This window comes from Pelophylax lessonae (assembly GCF_965119305.1).
Source record: "Pelophylax lessonae genome assembly, chromosome: 6".
Lineage (NCBI taxonomy): Eukaryota > Metazoa > Chordata > Amphibia > Anura > Ranidae > Pelophylax > Pelophylax lessonae.
In genome coordinates this window covers 78,080,163-78,099,374 of record NC_138773.1, presented here as the reverse complement: position 1 = coordinate 78,099,374, position 19,212 = coordinate 78,080,163, and the positions used below count along the sequence as shown (strand labels likewise).

Sequence of the window (19,212 nt, the reverse complement as noted above, 5' to 3'; positions counted from 1 at the left end):
GGTGGAATGGTGCCCCATCATTGGTGTCAGTGGAGGGAATGGTGCCCCGTCATTGGTGTCAGTAGATGAAATGGTGCTCCAGGGGCCAGATAAAGACAAGCAAAGGGCCACATCTGGCCCACGGGCTGCAGTTAGGAGGCCACTGATGTAAAGGAAAGATGTCTATACTTACCTATGCAGAGGGCACTCCAGTCTGGCCATATGATCTCTCCAGTGGCTGGCTTTAAAGAAGAGGAGATGTCTGCAACAGGTGCCTATGCAGTGACATGAACCATAGGTTTACAATTGGGAATCTGTCGGCTGCCCCTGCTCTACTCTGAAGCCGGCGCTGGAAGTTGATCATATGTCTGGACTGGAGTGCCTTCAGCATAGGTAAGTATAGGCATCTTTCCTTCACATGGTAGTTAGAATAGGCTTAGAAAGGGGGTGGGAGCAGGTTTAAGTATAATTCGAATTTGACTGGACTTCTGCTTTAAGCCAGTGCTGCCATGCTTATTTGCAAAGTATGATAACCTCATAACAACCAGTTAGTGGTTATCTTTCCATTAGTTGGCCTACAGTATCCTGAAATTTGGTTGGTTATTGTTCTTTTCACTGCTTTACTGAATAAGCCAATGTAAAGGGAAAACCCGATCTAAAATGGATCTCACATGTGAAGCGTGAGTGTCAATAGCTGGCTATGCCCATGGGCAGTCCCAGGGGGTATACTCACACTCTCTCTCTTATTCTGAAGGAAATTGCCTTGCATGCCTTGGATGTGGTCTGGGTCATTAGGGTGCACCTGGCAGCTACGGAGTCTTTCAGGAAGTCAGATACACTATTTGTGCTCACTGGGTTTTCGGCTTCCTCTGCGACCATTTCCAGATGGATCAGACAGATGGTGGTTCAGGCCTATTCCATCAGGGGTCAGGTTCCATCTTTTTCGGTCAAGGTGCACTCTACTAGGGTGCTGAGTGCCTACTGGGCCTTCCATCATCAGGCGTCAGTGACGCAGGTTTGCAAGGCCGCCACCTGGTCATCAGTGCACACTTTTACAAAGTTTTATAAAGTGGATGTTTTGGCATTATCTACGGATGCTTCCTTTGGCCGCATGGATTTACAGGCCGCTGTTTAAGAGGACTTGATCCTCTTTGAGAGTGTATTGTGTTTTTTTTTTTTCAGGTAGGCTCCGGTTTTGTGGTTGAGCCCCTGTTGCCTGGTTGACTAATGTTTAGCCTTGGGAATTTTTTTGATTGTTCCCATCCCTCATGTTTAACACTGCTTTGGGACATCCCAATGGTTATGAATACCAGGAGCTGTGTCCGTCAATGAACGAAAGAGAAATAGGGATTTTTAAATTACTGTTAAATCCATTTCTCTGATGTTAATTGACGGACACAGCACCCACCCCTCTGTGGAGTTTGAATTCTCCTGACACTGCTTGTAACTGTACGATGTTTGCCTATAGCAGAGAGAGGAAGCATACCCCCTGGGACTGCCCTATAGGCATAGTCAAACTTTTTTCTGCTTAGTATCCTACTCCTGTAGGGGGCAGCATAAGCCCAAGGGTCAAGAAGATTCAGGAGCTGTGTCCGTCAATGAACATCAGAGAAAAGGATTTTACGGTAAAACAAAAAAATCCATTTTTTTTTTCCATCCTTGTAAGTTTTCATCCATCTGTAGAAAGCTGTAAAGGTGCAGTTGGTTTTCTCATACGAATATACAAAGATCCCACTTGGTAATAACGTTAATTTAACTTGGTTATAAAGACAAGCTCAGCCTTTTTTTCTGGTTGCTGAGGAATCTTCCTGTCTGGCTACTGGCTAATGGTCAAGACAACATAATTGTTCAAGGTCAACCTCCAACACTACCAAAATTTAATTTCTCTATTTTTAGGTGCTATTTCCATTTAGGTATATGGCAAGGGAAGTTTGTGATCCGTAGAGTGGTTTCCCCAGAGTCAACCAGCTACCTAAGTCACCAAGTAGATGTTTTGTTCTGTTTTCATAGTTCAGAGCATATGGCATTTTTATGGCTGCCTACTTTTGTTTGAAAACCTGTTTTGATAGCTTAGTTGATATAGGCTACACTTGTCTAGTTTTATTAGCTTGTGAAAGGTTTCTGCTAACCTGCAATGTTAAGTGCAGCTCCGTAATTACCTTCGTGACAAGCTTGTCTGAATATTCTCCAGGCAGAGCTGAGGTTCTGTTCTTCAGTGCAAGGCAGTGGGAACTGATCATCTGCTGCTGTCGGAAATCAGGTTTGTTTCGAACATTTGGCTGTGGGTTTCATGTGCACTCCTTGACAGCAATCTGTGTCAAAACTAAATTAGCTAAATCGTCACCAAATCCAGCCTTTTGTTGAATTCATTTTGTATGTGATTGATGCTGTTTCAGCTTTTTTACATCGTTAGGCTCATTATAAGGATTTCCTTCAAGCTTTTTCTTTAGTCAAGATTCCTGCTACATTGTTCCGGAGCTGGCCTCTATTTGCAGCTTTCCAGATCAACCTTTCCTCAGCTTGACTTTGGAATGCCATAGGTGGACCTTGCTGGACTAGTTGAGCCTGCAATGTGGCTTTTGGGAATTGGGCTCTGCATTGTGGTGCTTTCTAGACCAAAGTGTACTGGTTCAGTTAACTGCTAAATTTCAGGACCATGGCACAGCCCCAGATGTGACCGTGTTTCTATAGACTTATTTTGTGAGTAGGCAATGCGAACTGAACACCTGAGTTAACTTATTACTAGGTCAGTTGGATGCCATTTCAACCCATCTTCCTGTTGGTACTACAGTGGAATGATTAATGTTGAGGGACTAATTGCTAGGGACATGTGAAACGCTCCTCAGTTTGCCTCTTATGCGGTCTGCCTACAGTGACCTGGTCACCTTCAGCCAACTTAACATGTCTCTGGTCACCAGCAGCCAGGTTTGTGTAACTAATGCCTAGTCAAGTACCCTGAGCGAAGTTGCATTCGACCTTGTAGTGCAATATGGCTGCTTCTAGACACACAGTAACAGTGCCACTATACCAAGCAGCTCTGATACATGCCCCTCTAATCATTCTGGTGCTGCCTGCAGCGTTTCCCCTCAGGTGCATGACACAAATGCCCCAAATTTTGGTGTCTTCTGGAGTATATCCTATCCTCAGAAAATATATCTTTGCTCTGTTTGGTGTGGCTGTCTTGTGGTCCTGGCGGGTCTTCGGAAAAATTGCCGTGGTCACTGTGGTGGAAATGTTCCACAGGTTTTACTTAATAAATCCTGTGCCAAATGGAGGCATATTCCCCATCTTGAATCTTAAGACCCTAAAAGATTTATTTAATTTCAGCTCAAATTCTGCATTCAGTCCACAAAATCTGTCACAGCTGCCCTTCATCAGGAAACTTTCTGGTCTTTGCCATCAGCCTTTCTTTTGCTTGCTTTGGGGCTCTTTGACCTTATTTTTGGCCCTGCCAATCAGCAGCTTCTTCCTTTTGGGTATTACCTAAGGTGCCAGCTTCTGTGTTGTTCTGGCTCCATTCCTGGGGCATCCCCATTGTGGGGTTCCTGGACAGCATCCTGAAACATCCTGAAGGAACAGATGGCACAAGTTCTGGCAAACAATGTAGTTCTGATTGTCATGATCTAGCAGAGCTTCTGCTGGGTCCTGAGCCCTCCAAAATCAGGGCCTAAACTGTCTTACCACTTGAGGTATCTGGGGTCTAATTCTAGACCCAGGCCAAGCCTCAGACTCTCTCCAGTCCAAGAGTCACCCACCTCTCACTTCTGCACGAGTCTGAGTCTTGGGCACCTTTTTGGTGCAGGGGACTTAGACATCGGAGGAATCCCATCTCCTGATCAACATTCTAGAGCTTTGAGCGAATTGGTTGTCCCTGCAATGTTGTGCTTCCTGACTGGATGGCCATGCAGTTGGGAATCTGTCCAAAACTTCCATGACAGTGGCAAACATCAAAAGAGAGGAACCAGAAGACTTGCTGTGGAAAAAGAGGTAGAGTGGATCCTTTCCTGGGTAAAACTTCATGTTCCAGTCTTATCCGCTGTTTACTTGCCACACAGACATCCGAAGCTAGCAGCGCCTAAACCGGGAGAAGTTGTCCCTATTTCCAGAGGTGTTGCAGGTCCTGTGTCACGGTGGAGGGTGGCAGATGTCGACATCCTGTTCTCCATGTTTAACAACAAACTGGACAGGTTTATTTCCAGAGCCATGGATCCTCTAGCACGGTTGTCACTAAATAGCTACATAGCAAGTTGCTTGCTGCGGGTGCACTTGACAAGATGAAGGTGCCAGGAACGCCAGAGGGGGACCTGAGAAGAGGAGGATCAAAGCTGCTCTGTGCAAAAGTATTACACAGAGCAGGTAAGTATAACATGTTTGTTGTTTAAAGAAGGAAAATAAATCTGCCTCTAACTTAAAATCCTTCATTCGTAGGAGGGCATTACAGTGATCTTCATCAGAAGTGACTTCATCAGGCTTCTGCCAGGCACTTTTTTATAGGCTCTTCCAGATCACCCAGATTTTTGTCTCGTTATGTAATATTTTTCCCACAAATAGATCTTTCATTTGGTGATATTTGATCACTACCGCGTTTTTAAAAAAGCAAAACAATATTTTTTTACTTTCTGCTATAAAACGCATCCAATAAAAATAGAAAAAATCGAATTGAGGCCATATATGTATTCTGCTACATGTTTTTAGTGGCAGTCAGCGACTAATAGTGGGACTGTGATATTGCGTCGGACACTTTGCGGGAACCAGTGACACTAATACCTAAACATATGCACGGTCGCTAAAAAAAAATGCACTTTTACTATATTAATGGCACTGGCTGGGAAGGGGTTAAACATCTAGGGTGATCAAAGGGTCTGTGTATTTCACCGACAAGCACAATGAAAAACAAATGAAGAAAGAGTGAAAAAAAAATGCAACCAGCACATCTATGTTCTGGAAAGCTGCAAAACAATGCCTTTTTTTTTCATTGAGTTTAGATATATGCTTTAACCATTGTCAGTTTATAGTGAATAGCAAAAACTAAGCTTACCAGCAGGCAACAGATCTATTCTCAGAATTATTGGACCGTCGCCAACAGAAAAATTCAAAGTGAGAATGTCTCTAAATAAAACGAAAATCATTTATTCTGCTTGTTTTTGCCTCTGCTGGTAGCTCTTCCCTGCAGGATACTGGTCCATCCATCTTGGTAGAGCTGATCATTCCCAGGCATGATGTACAGTCTTCTAGCCTTGAGTTGGTGCAGCAGGCAGCGTTATATGTCTGCTTAGTTCAGTAGAACGCAAGCAGGAAGCATTTACGCTCCACAAGAGTGCAGCTTGACAGCCCGCAGCTAAGAGCAGCCTACTACTTCCTGATTATCCCTGCTTATTTACAGCATTACCTAGAGTAATGACAGGCTTGGGGGAAATCACATCTCATCAGCTGGTTTAATCCCTTACCCTAAGAACCAGTTTTGATTTCCAGCATCTCGGCAACAACAGTTTTTAAGCTTTTATCAGCTTTTTAAGAGGTTATACGTGATCGCAGCAGCAAAGCTTAGACTTCGGTACTTGGATGTGCTTTGTCAATAGCTAGCTTCTCATGTGAATATAAAGTTCAATTATATGTCTGCTTTTTTTTTTTTTTTTTTTTCCATGAAGGATTTTTTTTTTTTTAACATTCTTACATTTAAAAAAATGCTGGGTAAACGTAAAAGGAAGCTGCTATTGCTGACTGTTTTTTAAAAATTCAGGCTTCAGGGATGTCCCCATTATTCTCCTGGCTTCCTTTCAAAGTGAGTCAGTGTTCTAGAACAATTATTTAGGGTGGGAGGTAAAGCTTGGTAGTCTTCACTGATGTTTTACTTCTGTCGGGTCTGATATCGTGCAGTAATCGGGATAAGGATGAAAGCCCTGGGGCCTTCAAACAAGTTAGTAGTGGCAACATCCAGATTCCTGTGCTTATAGGTTTGTTTTAATGGAGATTTCCAGCATATTCCATTTTATCGGACATCACAAAATGGCAAAGTTACTATAATAAAATGTATCATTTCCTACCTAAATTGGGTTGTCACAGGATTTTTATAAAAAATTATATAGATTAAAGATATTTTTTTTTTTTTTTTAGGGGAGAATACATTGAGCAATGTTAGGGGCCACAACATTTGGCCGAAAAAAGAAATCAAAGTGACAATATACAGTTCTTGTAAAACATTTTTAAAAGTAAACTAGTAGAACGGGGTTTTGAAAGCAGTTACAGTTGGTTTAAAATTGATAGGTGGAGATGGAAAGGGGGGAGGCCTTAATTACCAGGTTTTAATGGATAGTTCCAATTAAGTGGATCCTGGATCAATTGGAGGGTCATTAATTAACAATTAGGGTTGATACCACTAGGCTTGTGACGGTATCAGATTTTCACGCTGCGATTAATTGATTAAGGTTTTGCCACGGTATACGGTATTATCACGGTATTCTATTATTAAATTTAAATTATTAAATTTCCACCTCACTTCAATTTCATTGCTGAATTTAGGGGCTTTGGTTCACTTATGCACATTATTATGCACATTATTATATAGTCAGTCAGTACAGACTCTGTGAACCAGGCCTAAAATAGGTCATCAAGCAGTGTCTGGCCTAACTGGTGATAACTGGTCCTGGCGCTCGGCTCCGATCCGATGGCCTGGTCATTAAGAGGGCAAATCCTTGTGGTCAAATCCTTGTGGTCAAGAAGTGGTTAAACCTGAAGGAGGTGTTGTTTATAAATTACTTTACTATCCCTTTAGGCCTGGTTTACATGTATGCGGGTTGGTGGTTCACATGTATGCGGGTTGGCGGCCCACATTTTCACAGGCATAGCAGCCCATTGATGTGAATGGGCTTGAGCTGCTATGCCTGCGTTTTCAGCTGAAAAAAGGTGCATGCAGAATTTAAAAAAATGCAGTGGCCATGAAATCCATCCTTCTTTTGCACCATGCGACTTACCTGCCTTTGCTGCACACACAAACTGTTTTTAAATGCCGTGCCCACGTATACAAAAAATGCAGAAAGCTTGCCAGAGCAGGAACTGCAGGTTAGTCGCATGGTGCAAAAGCAGGATGGATTTCAAGGCAACTGAATTTTAAAAAAAATGCTGCATGCACCTTTTTTCTGCGGAAAATGAGGGCATAGCAGCCCGTTCAAATCAATGGGCTGCTATGCCTGTGCAAATGTGGGCCGCCAACCCGCATACATGTGAACCGCCAACCCGCATACATGTGAACCAGGCCTAAAGCAATAGTAAAGTCATTAATAGATAAAAACACCGTTCCTCCTGCAGGTTTAACCACTTCTGGATCGCAAGGATTTGCCCCTTTAAAGACCAGGCCATCGGATCAGAGCGCCAGGACCAGTCATCACCAGGTAGGCCAGACACTGCTTGATGGCTATATAATAATGTGATGTGGGCTGCTATGCGTGTGTGTGTGTATGTGTATATGTATATGTATATGTATATATATATATATATATTAGAGCTGCACGATTCTGGCCAAAATGAGAATCACGATTTTTTAGCTTGGAATAAAGATCACGATTCTCTGTGTAACAAAAAAAAAAATTGGGATAACTTTACTGTTACGTTTTTTTTTTTTTTTTTTTATTCATTAAAGTCTATTAATTGCGTTTGAAAGACTGCTGCGCAAATACAGTGTGACATAAAATATTACAACAATCGCCATTTTTTTTCTGTAGGGTCTCTGCTAAAAAATATATATAAAATGTTTGGGGTTCTAAGTACTTTTCTAGCAAAAAAAAAACTGATTTTAACTTGCAAGCAACAAATGTCAGAAAAAGATCCAGTCTTTAAGAGGTTAAACTTCTTTTCTCCCTGGCAGAGGGAAGGAAAAGATACAAATGTAATCATTTTTGTTTATAGTTAGGCATTAGCTGTGTGAGTGAATGAGTCATCCAGCTCACTGAAATGTATCAATTCACAAGTCAGACCCAGGAGCAGATAAACTCGGTATTTTAAAAATGCCACAATAACAATACCGTGGCTATGCAATACCGCGATATATCGAATTACCGAAAACCGGCATATGTCTAGATACCACTGGCTGTATTGAAAACAATTCATTTTAGACTGTTTGGTACCAACCAGTAGGGTTTGGATAAAGGATTCCCAAATGTCAAAAAAAAAAATAAAAAAATTGATCAGTGATTCTTTGCTTAAGGAGGCCTCCACCTATTCAATGCGAAAAACATAAAATAGTTTTAGCTATAAACAAATGGTGGGGGGGTTCTGGATAGATCCACTTGTGAAGGATGGTTTTCCATGCTGCAAGGGGTATAATAGTGAGTGGTTTACAGCCTCTGGAGATCCTAGTACCTGGGATGTCAATTAGGCCATGAAGTGCCCATTCAGGAGTTCAAGGTACAGTGCCTTGAAAAAGTATTCATACGGGTTGCAATTTTCCATATTTTGTCATGTTACAACCAAAAACGTAAATGTGTTTTATTGGGATTTTATGTGATAGACCAACACAAAGTGGCACATAATTGTGAAGTGGAAGGAAAATGATAAATGGTTTTCAAATTTTTTACAAATATCTTAAGTGTGGCGTGCATTTGTATTAAGCCCCCTTTACTCTGACACCCCTAACTAAAATCTAGTGGAACCAATTGCCTTCTGAAGTCACCTAATTAGTAAATAGTCCACCTGTGTGTAATTTAATCTCCGTATAAATACAACTGTTCTGTGAAACCCTCAAAGGTTTTTAGAGAACCTTAGTGAACAAACAGCATCATGGAGGCAAGGAACAGACCAGACAGGTCAGGGATAAAGTTGTGGAGAAGTTCAAAGCTTTGGATATTTTTTTTATACCCTAACCCTGCTTTAAACATCTCACGGAGCACTGTTCAATCCATCTTTCGAAAATGGAAAGAGCATGGCACATTTGCAAACCTACCAAGACATGGCCGTCCACCTAAACTGACGGGCCAGGCAAGGAGAGCATTATTTAGGAAACTGACAGGCCGGGCAAGGAGAGCATTATTTAGGAAAGCACTCAAGAGGCGCATGGTAACTCTGGAGGAGCTGCAGAGATCCACAGCTTAGGTGGGAGAATCTGTCTACATGACAACTATTAGTCGTGCACTCCACAAATCTGGCCTTTATGGAAGAGTGGCATGAAGAAAGCCATTGTTGAAAGAAAGCCAGTAGATGTCCCATTTGCAGTTTGTGAGAAGCCATGTGGGGGACACAGCAAACATGTGGAAGAAGGTGCTCTAGTCAGATGAGACCAAAATTGAACTTTTTGGCCTAAATGCAAACTGCTACGTGTGACAGAAAACGAACACTGCACATCACCCTGAACACATCATCTCCACTGTGAAACATGGTGGTGGCAGCATCATGTTGTGGGGATGCTTTTCTTCATCAGGGACTGGGAAGCTGGTCAGAGTTGATGGGAAGATGGATGGATCCAAATGCAGGGCAATCTTGGAAGAAAACCTGTTAGAGTCTGCAAAAGACTTGAGACTGGAGCAGAGGTTCACCTTCCAGCAGGACAAGGACCCTAAACATACAGCCAGAGCTTACAATGGAATGTTTTAGATCAAAGCATTTGAATGTGTTCGAATGACCCAGTCAAAGTCCCAACCTAAATCCAATTGAGAATCTGTGGCAAGACTTGAAAATTGCTGTTCATGGACGCTCTCCATCCAATATGACAGAGCTTGAGCTATTTTGCAAAGGAGAATGGGCAAAAAATGTACTCTCTAGATGTGCAAAGCTGGTAGAGGCATCCCCAAAAAAACTTGCAGATGTAATTGTAGGGAAAGGTGGTTCTACAAAGTGTTGACTGGGGGTGGGGGTAGGCTGATAACAAATACACGCCACACTTTTCAGATATTTATTTGTAAAAAGTTTTGCAAACCATTTATCATTTTCCTTCCACTTCACAATTCTGTGCCACTTTGTGTTGGTCTATCACATAAAATCCCAAAAAAACATGTTTATGTTTTTGCATGTAACATGACAAAATATGGAAAATTTCAAGGCGTATGAATACTTTTTCAAGACACTGTAGGTAGTTTACTAAATGTGTTGTGGTGTATCACTTCGGGCAACAAGATGAGGAGCTTAGGCCAATAAGATGAGCCATCCAGGCAACCTGAAACATTCTAAATTTTAGAAGTCTCCCTTTTAATAATTTCTGGTCTGTGAGACTTCATGTCAGGTTGTAATCCTTACTGTATAAAGTGTTACTACTTAGGCTCCATGCACACAGGGCGTCATAAAAACGTGCTCCAAAGCTGTTTACATAACGCCGGGAAACAGCAGCTGTAAAAACGTGCTTTCAGTAGCTTTTTCTACTGGCGTTATTGCACGTTTGGCCACAGTAGCTGTTAGCAGCGTTTTTTTCTGCCTCCATTCAAAATCAATGGTTCCCTATGGGAGCCTATTGATTTGAATGGAAGTCACACCGCAGGTCGGATCAGGGTGATCCGACTTGCGGTGCGACCTGCACTGTGAGAATCTTGAGGGGGAACTCCACGCCAAAATGGGGAAAAAAACGGCGTGGGGTTCCCCCCCAGGTTCCAAACCAGGCCCTTCGGATCTGGTATGGAATTTGAGGGTAGCCCCGCGCCGAAAAAACGGCGTGGGGTCCCCCCCAAAATCCATACCAGACCCTTATCCGAGCATGCAGTCCGGCATGCCAGGAAAGGGGAAGGGGACGAGCGAGCGGCCCCACCCCCCCTGGATCATACCAGGCCACACGCCCTCAACATGGGGGGGTGTGAGTGCTTTGGGGCAGGGGGGGCTCTGCACCCCGCACCTCAAAGCACCTTGCCCCCATGTTGATGAGGACAAGGGCCTCATCCCCACAACCCTGGCCGGTGGTTGTGGGGGTCTGCGGGCAGGGGGCTCATCTGAATCTGGAAGCCCCCTTTAACAAGGGGGCCCCCGATCCCGGACCCCCTCCCTATGTGAATGGGTATGGGGTACACTGTACCCCTACTCATTCACCCCATAAAATGCAGTGTATGGAAATAACGACAGGAGACGTTTTGGAAAATTTATTAAAAATCTTCATCCGGCTCTTGTCCTCTCCGGGGGTCTTCTCTCCGAGGGTTTTCTGCTCTTTTGCTGTCCGCCCTTCTTGTCTTCTCCTCTCCGGGGTCTTCTGCTGTCTTCTGCTCTTTTGCTGTCCGCCCTTCTTGTCTTCTCCTCTCCGGGGGTCTTCTGCTGTCTTCTCCTCTCCGGGGGTCTTCTGCTGTCCGCCCTTCTGCTGTCCAATCTTCTTGTCTTCTCCTCTCCGGTCTTCTGCTCTTTTGCTGTCGGCTGTCCTTCTTCCTCCGGTCCTCCTCCTCCGACGTCTTCAGCGATTATGCCGGCCTCTGGTCTCTGCAGCTTATTATATAGCCATTAGGGGCGTGGTCGCCAGATGACGTCATCGGGAGACCACGCCCCTTGTGTCACAGATGACGTCATCTGTGACACAAGGGGGCGTGGTCTCCCGATGACGTCATCTGGCGACCACGCCCCTAATGGCTATATAATAAGCTGCAGAGACCAGAGGCCGGCATAATCGCTGAAGACGTCGGAGGAGGAGGACCGGAGGAAGAAGGACAGCCGACAGCAAAAGAGCAGAAGACCGGAGAGGAGAAGACAAGAAGATTGGACAGCAGAAGGGCGGACAGCAGAAGACCCCCGGAGAGGAGAAGACAGCAGAAGACCCCCGGAGAGGAGAAGACAAGAAGGGCGGACAGCAAAAGAGCAGAAGACAGCAGAAGACCCCGGAGAGGAGAAGACAAGAAGGGCGGACAGCAAAAGAGCAGAAGACCCTCGGAGAGGAGAAGACCCCCGGAGAGGACAAGAGCCGGATGAAGATTTTTAATAAATTTTCCAAAACGTCTCCTGTCGTTATTTCCATACACTGCATTTTATGGGGTGAATGAGTAGGGGTACAGTGTACCCCATACCCATTCACATAGGGAGGGGGTCCGGGATCGGGGGCCCCCTTGTTAAAGGGGGCTTCCAGATTCCGATGAGCCCCCTGCCCGCAGACCCCCACAACCACCGGCCAGGGTTGTGGGGATGAGGCCCTTGTCCTCATCAACATGGGGGCAAGGTGCTTTGAGGTGCGGGGTGCAGAGCCCCCCCTGCCCCAAAGCACCCACACCCCCCCATGTTGAGGGCGTGTGGCCTGGTATGATCCAGGGGGGGTGGGGCCGCTCGCTCGTCCCCTCCCCTTTCCTGGCATGCCGGACTGCATGCTCGGATAAGGGTCTGGTATGGATTTTGGGGGGGACCCCACGCCGTTTTTTCGGCGCGGGGCTACCCTCAAATTCCATACCAGATCCGAAGGGCCTGGTTTGGAACCTGGGGGGGAACCCCACGCCGTTTTTTTCCCCATTTTGGCGTGGAGTTCCCCCTCAAGATTCTCACAGTGCAGGTCGCACCGCAAGTCTGATCACCCCGATCCGACCTGCGGTGTGACTTCCATTCAAATCAATAGGCTCCCATAGGGAACCATTGATTTTGAATGGAAGAAAAAAAACGTATAACGTGGCTTAACGCACGTTAAGCAACGTTATGGAGCCCTATGGAGCCTTTAGCAGCGTCAGACGTTTTTTGCAGCTTGACGCTGGAGCTCCTGAACCCACAGTTCCTGGGTTTTTTTTGGAGCTGTAAAACGCCTATGCCACTTGGAGCTCCTAAAAGCTCTATGTGTGCATGAGGCCATAGAATAACATGGATGGGCGTTCTGCAGCTGCAAAAAAAAACGTCTGACGCTGCTAACAGCAGCTGTAAAAACGTCCAGTGTGCATGAGGCCTTACAGCTCTTGGAACCTGATAGGAGGGAAGGTAGATCTGTGAATGGCTATAATCTGTGTCCTGAACATATACTGGGTTGGGGGACTTCTTTACATTTTTGTGTTATCACTAAAGCTAAAGGGAAGACTCCATTGTTGAAAGAAAATAAAAAAAACTATATTCTATAAATGCTACTCAAGTATTTCATAACCTAGCATTGTTAAAAATCACTTGGTTTTAATCTTTATCCAGCTGTGCCTTTCTATAATTACAAAACCAGACAAGGATAATACCAAAGTCATGTACAGAATTTCCCTTTAGAAATGTGTTCTCCAGTTGATGTGATTGGCTCACCGCCTTTCCAAAAAGGTTTGCTCTTATTATAACCATGGCACTTTTTTTATTTTTTTTATTGGAGCAGGCAACCCTTCCACTGTCTTCAAGTTTAGGAGGTTAGTGTGATCGCCTGTCTTGGTATCCACAGAACAAGAGTCTCCATTTCATTGTGCTAAAATCTTTAAAATATTTTGTACCTCTCTGGAGAGATTTTTTTTCTATCAAAATAGGAGTTTCATTTTAAAAACAAAGGCACCTCCTAATGCAGAGAGGCCTTAAAAAGCTAATGCAAAAATCTGCATGTGGAGTGGCAATCCCGTTTTTTTTTAATTGTTAAAAGCACCTCCTAAATCACAGTGAGTACAGTTCTTGGTCTGTGGTCCTGATTGGAAGCTGGTGAGATAGGCTCCTGCTTATGTGACCACTGTGACATCTAAACAGTGGTCATCTGATTGGGAAGTCTGTCCCAACCCCTGGGCATAAAGATCATAAAAGGGATAGCTAGGTGGAAAGATATTAAGAATGCTTTTAATGGCATTTAAAGTGAAGACCACTTCTGGACTGTAGGGTTTTTCCCCTTAATGACTAGGCCATTTTTTGCGATTTGGCACTGCGTTACTTCAACTGACAGTAGCGCAGCCGTGCAAAATTGATTTGATTGAATTTTTTTTCAACAAATAGAGCTTTCTTTTGGTGGTAGTTGATCACCTCTGCAAATTTTTTTTTTTTTTTTGCACTATAAACAAAAAAAGAGCAACAATTCTGGAAAAAAAAAATATTTTTTATTTTCTGCTATATAACATTCCCAAAAAAAATTTAAATATCGAATTTTTGCATCATTTTAGGCCAATTTGTATTCTGCTACATATTTTTGGTACAAAAAAATCCCAATAAGTGCATATTGATTGGTTTGCACAAACGTTTTAGTGTCTACAAACTAGGGGATAGATTTGTAATTTTTATTTATTTATTTTACTAGTAATGGTGGCGATCAGCGATTTTTAGCGGGACTGCCACATTGCCTTGGACAGATCAGACACCTAACTGACATTTTTGACACTTGGGGGGGACCAGTGACATTATTACAGTAATCAGTGCTAAAAATATGCACTGTTGCTGTACTAATGACACTGGCAGGGAAGGGGTTAACACCAGGGGCGATCAAAGGGTTAAATGTGTCCCTAGGGGGTGCATTCTAACTGGGGGGATGTATATACTGAATGAACACAGAGACCTATGTTCCTAAATAAGAGGAACACAGGATCCCTGTGTTCATTACTGACAGAACATCGGTCTGCCATGTTTACAATGGCAAACCGCCATTCTGTCTCCATGGGGAGCGATCACGGGTGCCCAGCGGCAATTGCGGCCGCCAGACCTGCTGATTGGCTCCCCCTGTCGCGAATGGACGCACACATGCCCCCACTCGCAGTCCCGCAAAGCCACGTTACGTTGTTTTGCGGGACAGAGACGTCCTGCCACAGTATATGTACTTCTGGCGGTTGGCAAGTGGTTAAAGTGAATTTATTTTAAAGTTAATGGTAGAGAGCTTGGCGTCTCAGGTTGTGTGTGTGTTTTGTGTTTTTGTTTTTTTATGCTCTTGTATTCTAGTTGGAGAGATTCAATCTTTTTTCCTGGGACCATTGCCTCTGATACAATGTGATGGGAAATATAACATTTTAGGTTGTCACAGGAATATCTTCCAATTGGGAAAAGATGTTCTGATGACCGCTGTCCTATGAGGGGAGATCTCCTAACATGGAGTTCGCAACAGTGATCTCTTCTTCCGCTTGTGTCTCTGGGGCAGGAAGTGAAGAGAAAGGACATACAGACACCCAGGAGGGCCCTAACTAATTCTTACCCTACCCAAAACTAAAACAGTTTCATTCTTTTTTCAATGTGTTTTGTTTTATTAATCCAAAAAATGGTACAGCTTGACCAGCTTACAGTTTTATTTCTAGGCACATATTCAGTGTATATCAGGGTGCACCCATGTTAAAGGTTTTACTATGTACTGTATGTGGCTTTTCTAAAGCGAGAGGGAATAGCAGCTGCTATTATTGCCTTTCAGTCTCTCTAATTGAAGCTCTGTAGCGATCCCCAACAGTGCACAGAAAGAGGGGGAATGAGTCATTCTTCTAAGTGGTATATGTAGTTTGACCTTAAACAATCTAGTTTTTCAAACAATACGCTTTATTCAGCATGTTGTGTTTTTTATTCCTTTTATCTTGCAGTCTTTTTGGCAACACAGAAGAGGAGTATGTCCCTGACTCTGAGAGTGTACGCCTGCAGCGGGAGATTCATCACCAGCCACAGTGTTGCAGCCTCTCCCAGTGTTTTCAGCTGTATACCAAAGAGGAGCAGGTGAGTTGCACTCCCTAAAGCGCTTTGTGTTGTAGGCCTATTTAACCATTATTTTGACAGCATAGTTCACTAAATATTGACATATCAGTACGTTGAAACGCCCAGCAGATTTTTATTTTTTATTTTTTTTTGCACTATAAAATTTTAATAAGGTTTTCATCATAAAAAGGTTTACAGAAAGGAAAAAAAGGACAGAACCTAGAAATATAGTAGAGCCCATAATTACAATAGATAAACCTAGCAGTTTAAATCTGCCTCTGTAAAAATATAAAGACCGCATTGCAAATTTGAGAGAAGTAATCGAATATCTATCACATATATCTATCATCTTGCACATAAAGTGCAAAAAAAAATGCATTTAGGTTGTTGGATACCAAAACCAATGTCAAATATATATATTAAAACAAAGGACTTAAAGTGGATGTAAACCCTCACATATATACCCAGTGAAGTGACCAGGCTCAGATGATACACAGAGATGAGCCAAACCCTCCTACATAAGTTTTACTTGCACATCTGCGGTCTTCAGCTTTCTACACTGTTTACATAAGTACACATTGTGTTACAAATTTTGTTTCCTCTTTCAGCTGTGGGAGGGAAGTCTAGGCATACACTGTGTGTGAGATGATTGGAGGAAAGGCACACCCCCCCACTCCATACAGGCGGAGGAATGAAGAAACTTGCAGCGCTGTGCTGTAAATAGAAAAGCTCTCTGCATATCTGTCTCTAAGTCCCTTCCCCGACACAAACTTTCAGCTCCTTTTATCTCCTGTTTCAGGGAACTTGTCAGAAATGATCGTGCTGATAACAGAGGAACGAAGCAGCAAAATTACATTGGGCTCAGAACTTTGGAGAGAGATAGTAAACACTACAGATATATGTGCATAGGTCAGATTTCATGAATGGTGTTTACATCCACTTTAAAACAGAAAAAAAAGAGAAAGGAAGGAATGGACCTGGCAGCAGATTTCTTTATTGGCAAGATCTCTACACTCATGTTCCCTAATGTTTCTGCCAGCTGCGGCCACTAGACTTGATTTTGTTCTAATTTAGACTAAAGTTTCCAATCAAAAATCTGTTCTAGGACAGGGCTTATGTGGGGATAACATTTAACTTTAGCTATGCTGTAAAGTAAAGTTGATCCTTAACTTGAACCTCCATCAAGCTCAAGAGAAACCTGTAGGTTGCCATTGCTTTAGAGTAGGAGCTGCAACAAGTATGTAGCGCTTTAGGTCAGAATGAAATCAGAACTTCTTATCCACACACTTGTGGGTCATTAATTTACTTATTGTAACAAGACAAGAGGGGTCACCATGACACTCAGGCTAACTAGCATCTTCAGAAAGAGTTAAATGTCATGTGCATTTTTCTTTTTTAGTTTTAAGCCTTTTACCCTTTAAGCCAATTTAAAAAAAAAAAGACTATAACAAAGACTGCTAATCACAATCCTAATAAATTAACAAAGTTTTATTTGCTGAAATCGATACTGTACAAAAATACTTACTGAAAACTATTGGTCCATTTTCTGTGCTGAGTCAAACTTTCCCAGCAGCCCTTTACCCTCCCAGCAACCCTTTACCCACCTATAGGTTATGGATAATAACCCCTATGTATACCTGATTTCCAAACTCTGGCACATTTCTTTGAGATTTTTCTTCTAAAATGTACCTGCTTTTGAATATTCATGAAAGTGATGATAAATCCGCTGCATTTAGGATGTTTCACTTCAAATGGAAAATGTCAGTTTGGAGTCTGAAATATTTAGAGCTGAACTAACTGAATTTAACTGTAGAACCTTTTGAGAAACCCATTAAAACATTGGATGAGGAAAAGAAGAAAGGTTAGGTTATGTTGGCAGATTTGTATTGATTTATCTAGGTATGATGAGTGCAAACACCTAGAGGTGGCTGTGCATACCTGCAGCAACCCAAAATCCTACTGTTACATCATGTAAAGCTCTTCTGACAATATTGAAACTTCCCCTAATTCTGTGCATTCCTGTAAGCTAGGGAGGCAGCCCATCATAATGATAAACCAGTAGAAATGTGTGGAAAGTGGGAGGTAGCTAGAGCTTTGGCTTTTTGACAAAACAGCCCAGGATTCTTACATATTAGCAGGATATTAGAACCGTCAATGCTGTCATGTGATCCATGATGGCTGAAAGTTTTGAGTACTTTTCCTTGTTCCTGGTGCCGAATAGAGCCTTGTGCAGTGCAGGAGGGGGTTAGGTAATCTATTTAAATTGTTGCTTGACCATACATTGGCAAAAGGGGGCTACAAACTTTACCTGTTCAATGACCAAGAAGCTCATTGAATATGCAAGTTTGTATACAAGTGTGCATCCATCGGGCAAGCTTACATGTTTGTACTTGAGTTGGGGGTCAGGCAGTGTTCTCTAGAACTGGTTTTCCAAGGCAAGCTAAGACCAGGCCTATCTGGGAAACCTACAGGCACATTAGTATCCCATAGTCAGGAGATGTCCTGTTATATCTTCTGGCACTCTTGGGAGCCATGCAGTATCTGATTTGGCAATGACAGTTATTGAGCCGTGAACTCTAGTGTAAGGTCTTTCGGCTGGAGGGATATCGGAAACCATTGAGTGATTCAGCCTGACTGTGTTTTCAATTCTCAGTATACCTAGCCTTTGAAGTACCCCTGCGGTGCCAGAGAAATATGCGGGCTGCTATTTGAGACCTCTTTAAAACACTTACAGTCTATCTTTGTCTGAGCCCCAGGCTAATGACAGTTATGCAGGAATTGAAAGTTAAAGAAATATCAAAATCTGTTCTCTATTTGTTAGAAAGTAAAAGCCTATTGATTGGCCGCCTCCCTAGTCAAAGCGAAGCCTCATTATGGTTTCAGCCTAATAAATGCGTAATGTTATAATCTTTGAATATTGTTTCTACTTACTACTCCTGTGTGAGGAAAATTAACTATTTATCTGTTGCTCATTTCTTGTTATCTACTCTTTCTCATAAAAAAATAAATAAAATATTGTAAGAGAAAGTCTACATATTTGTCACCAGAGAATGCTGCAGGTTCCAAGCTGCTTGCATAATTAAATGTGTAGGGTGTTTAGGAGCAGCATAGAGTTTTTTTTGGTTTCTTTAGCACTAGATCTACACATTACCACCTAAACTACTTTCCCTGCATGGACTGAGACGGTAAAAAGGGGATTTACAAATATGTTTCATTTTGAATGCATGCTGGACTCTTTGATGATGTATATTTTCACTGTTAACATTAATACAATTTCTATGTACAGACAAATTGTATTTGGAAGTTTCCAGTACTTGTAAATGTTTAGTCAGGTCTATTGATTATTCATTGACTTTCTCTGCCATTGAGGAACACATGGAAGTCTTTCACCTTGAGCCACTCACAAGAGGTTTGGACAAACAAAAAACGTATGCAAGTTCTGAAATAACCCCGTCTACTACCAACATGTCTTTTGCTATTGTTCTAGGAGGATGAACATCCTGTGCTTCGTTCTGCTGTGTAAAAAAAAGAAAACTGATAGCGGAACTTCACCTAAAAAAGGAAGTTCCACTTCATGCCCTTCTCTGTTTTGAATTTTTTTTTTTTTTTTTTTTTTAAGGGAGCGGGTACATAGTTGAAGCTAGGAGTTTAGTCTGTTGTTTCTAATACTGTTTGCAGTCTTTGGTACTTTAGAGCCCTTAATGCCACAAGGATCCTCCCTTGCACTTGCTGTTCCAGTTCTGTCTTCTGAGACGCTCTTTATCC

At 42.8% G+C, this 19,212-nt stretch overlaps 1 protein-coding gene across 2 annotated transcripts in view; it reads left to right on the top strand.

Moving 5' to 3' along the window:
- Nucleotides 1–19,212, top strand: part of USP31 (ubiquitin specific peptidase 31) — a 191,818-nt gene that overhangs the window by 129,544 nt on the left and 43,062 nt on the right. For both annotated transcript variants that reach the window (XM_082260266.1, XM_082260265.1), the window contains exon 11: nucleotides 15,339–15,468. In XM_082260266.1, coding sequence (XP_082116392.1) covers nucleotides 15,339–15,468 — 130 coding nt within the window. The remainder of the gene's footprint in view (nucleotides 1–15,338; nucleotides 15,469–19,212) is intronic.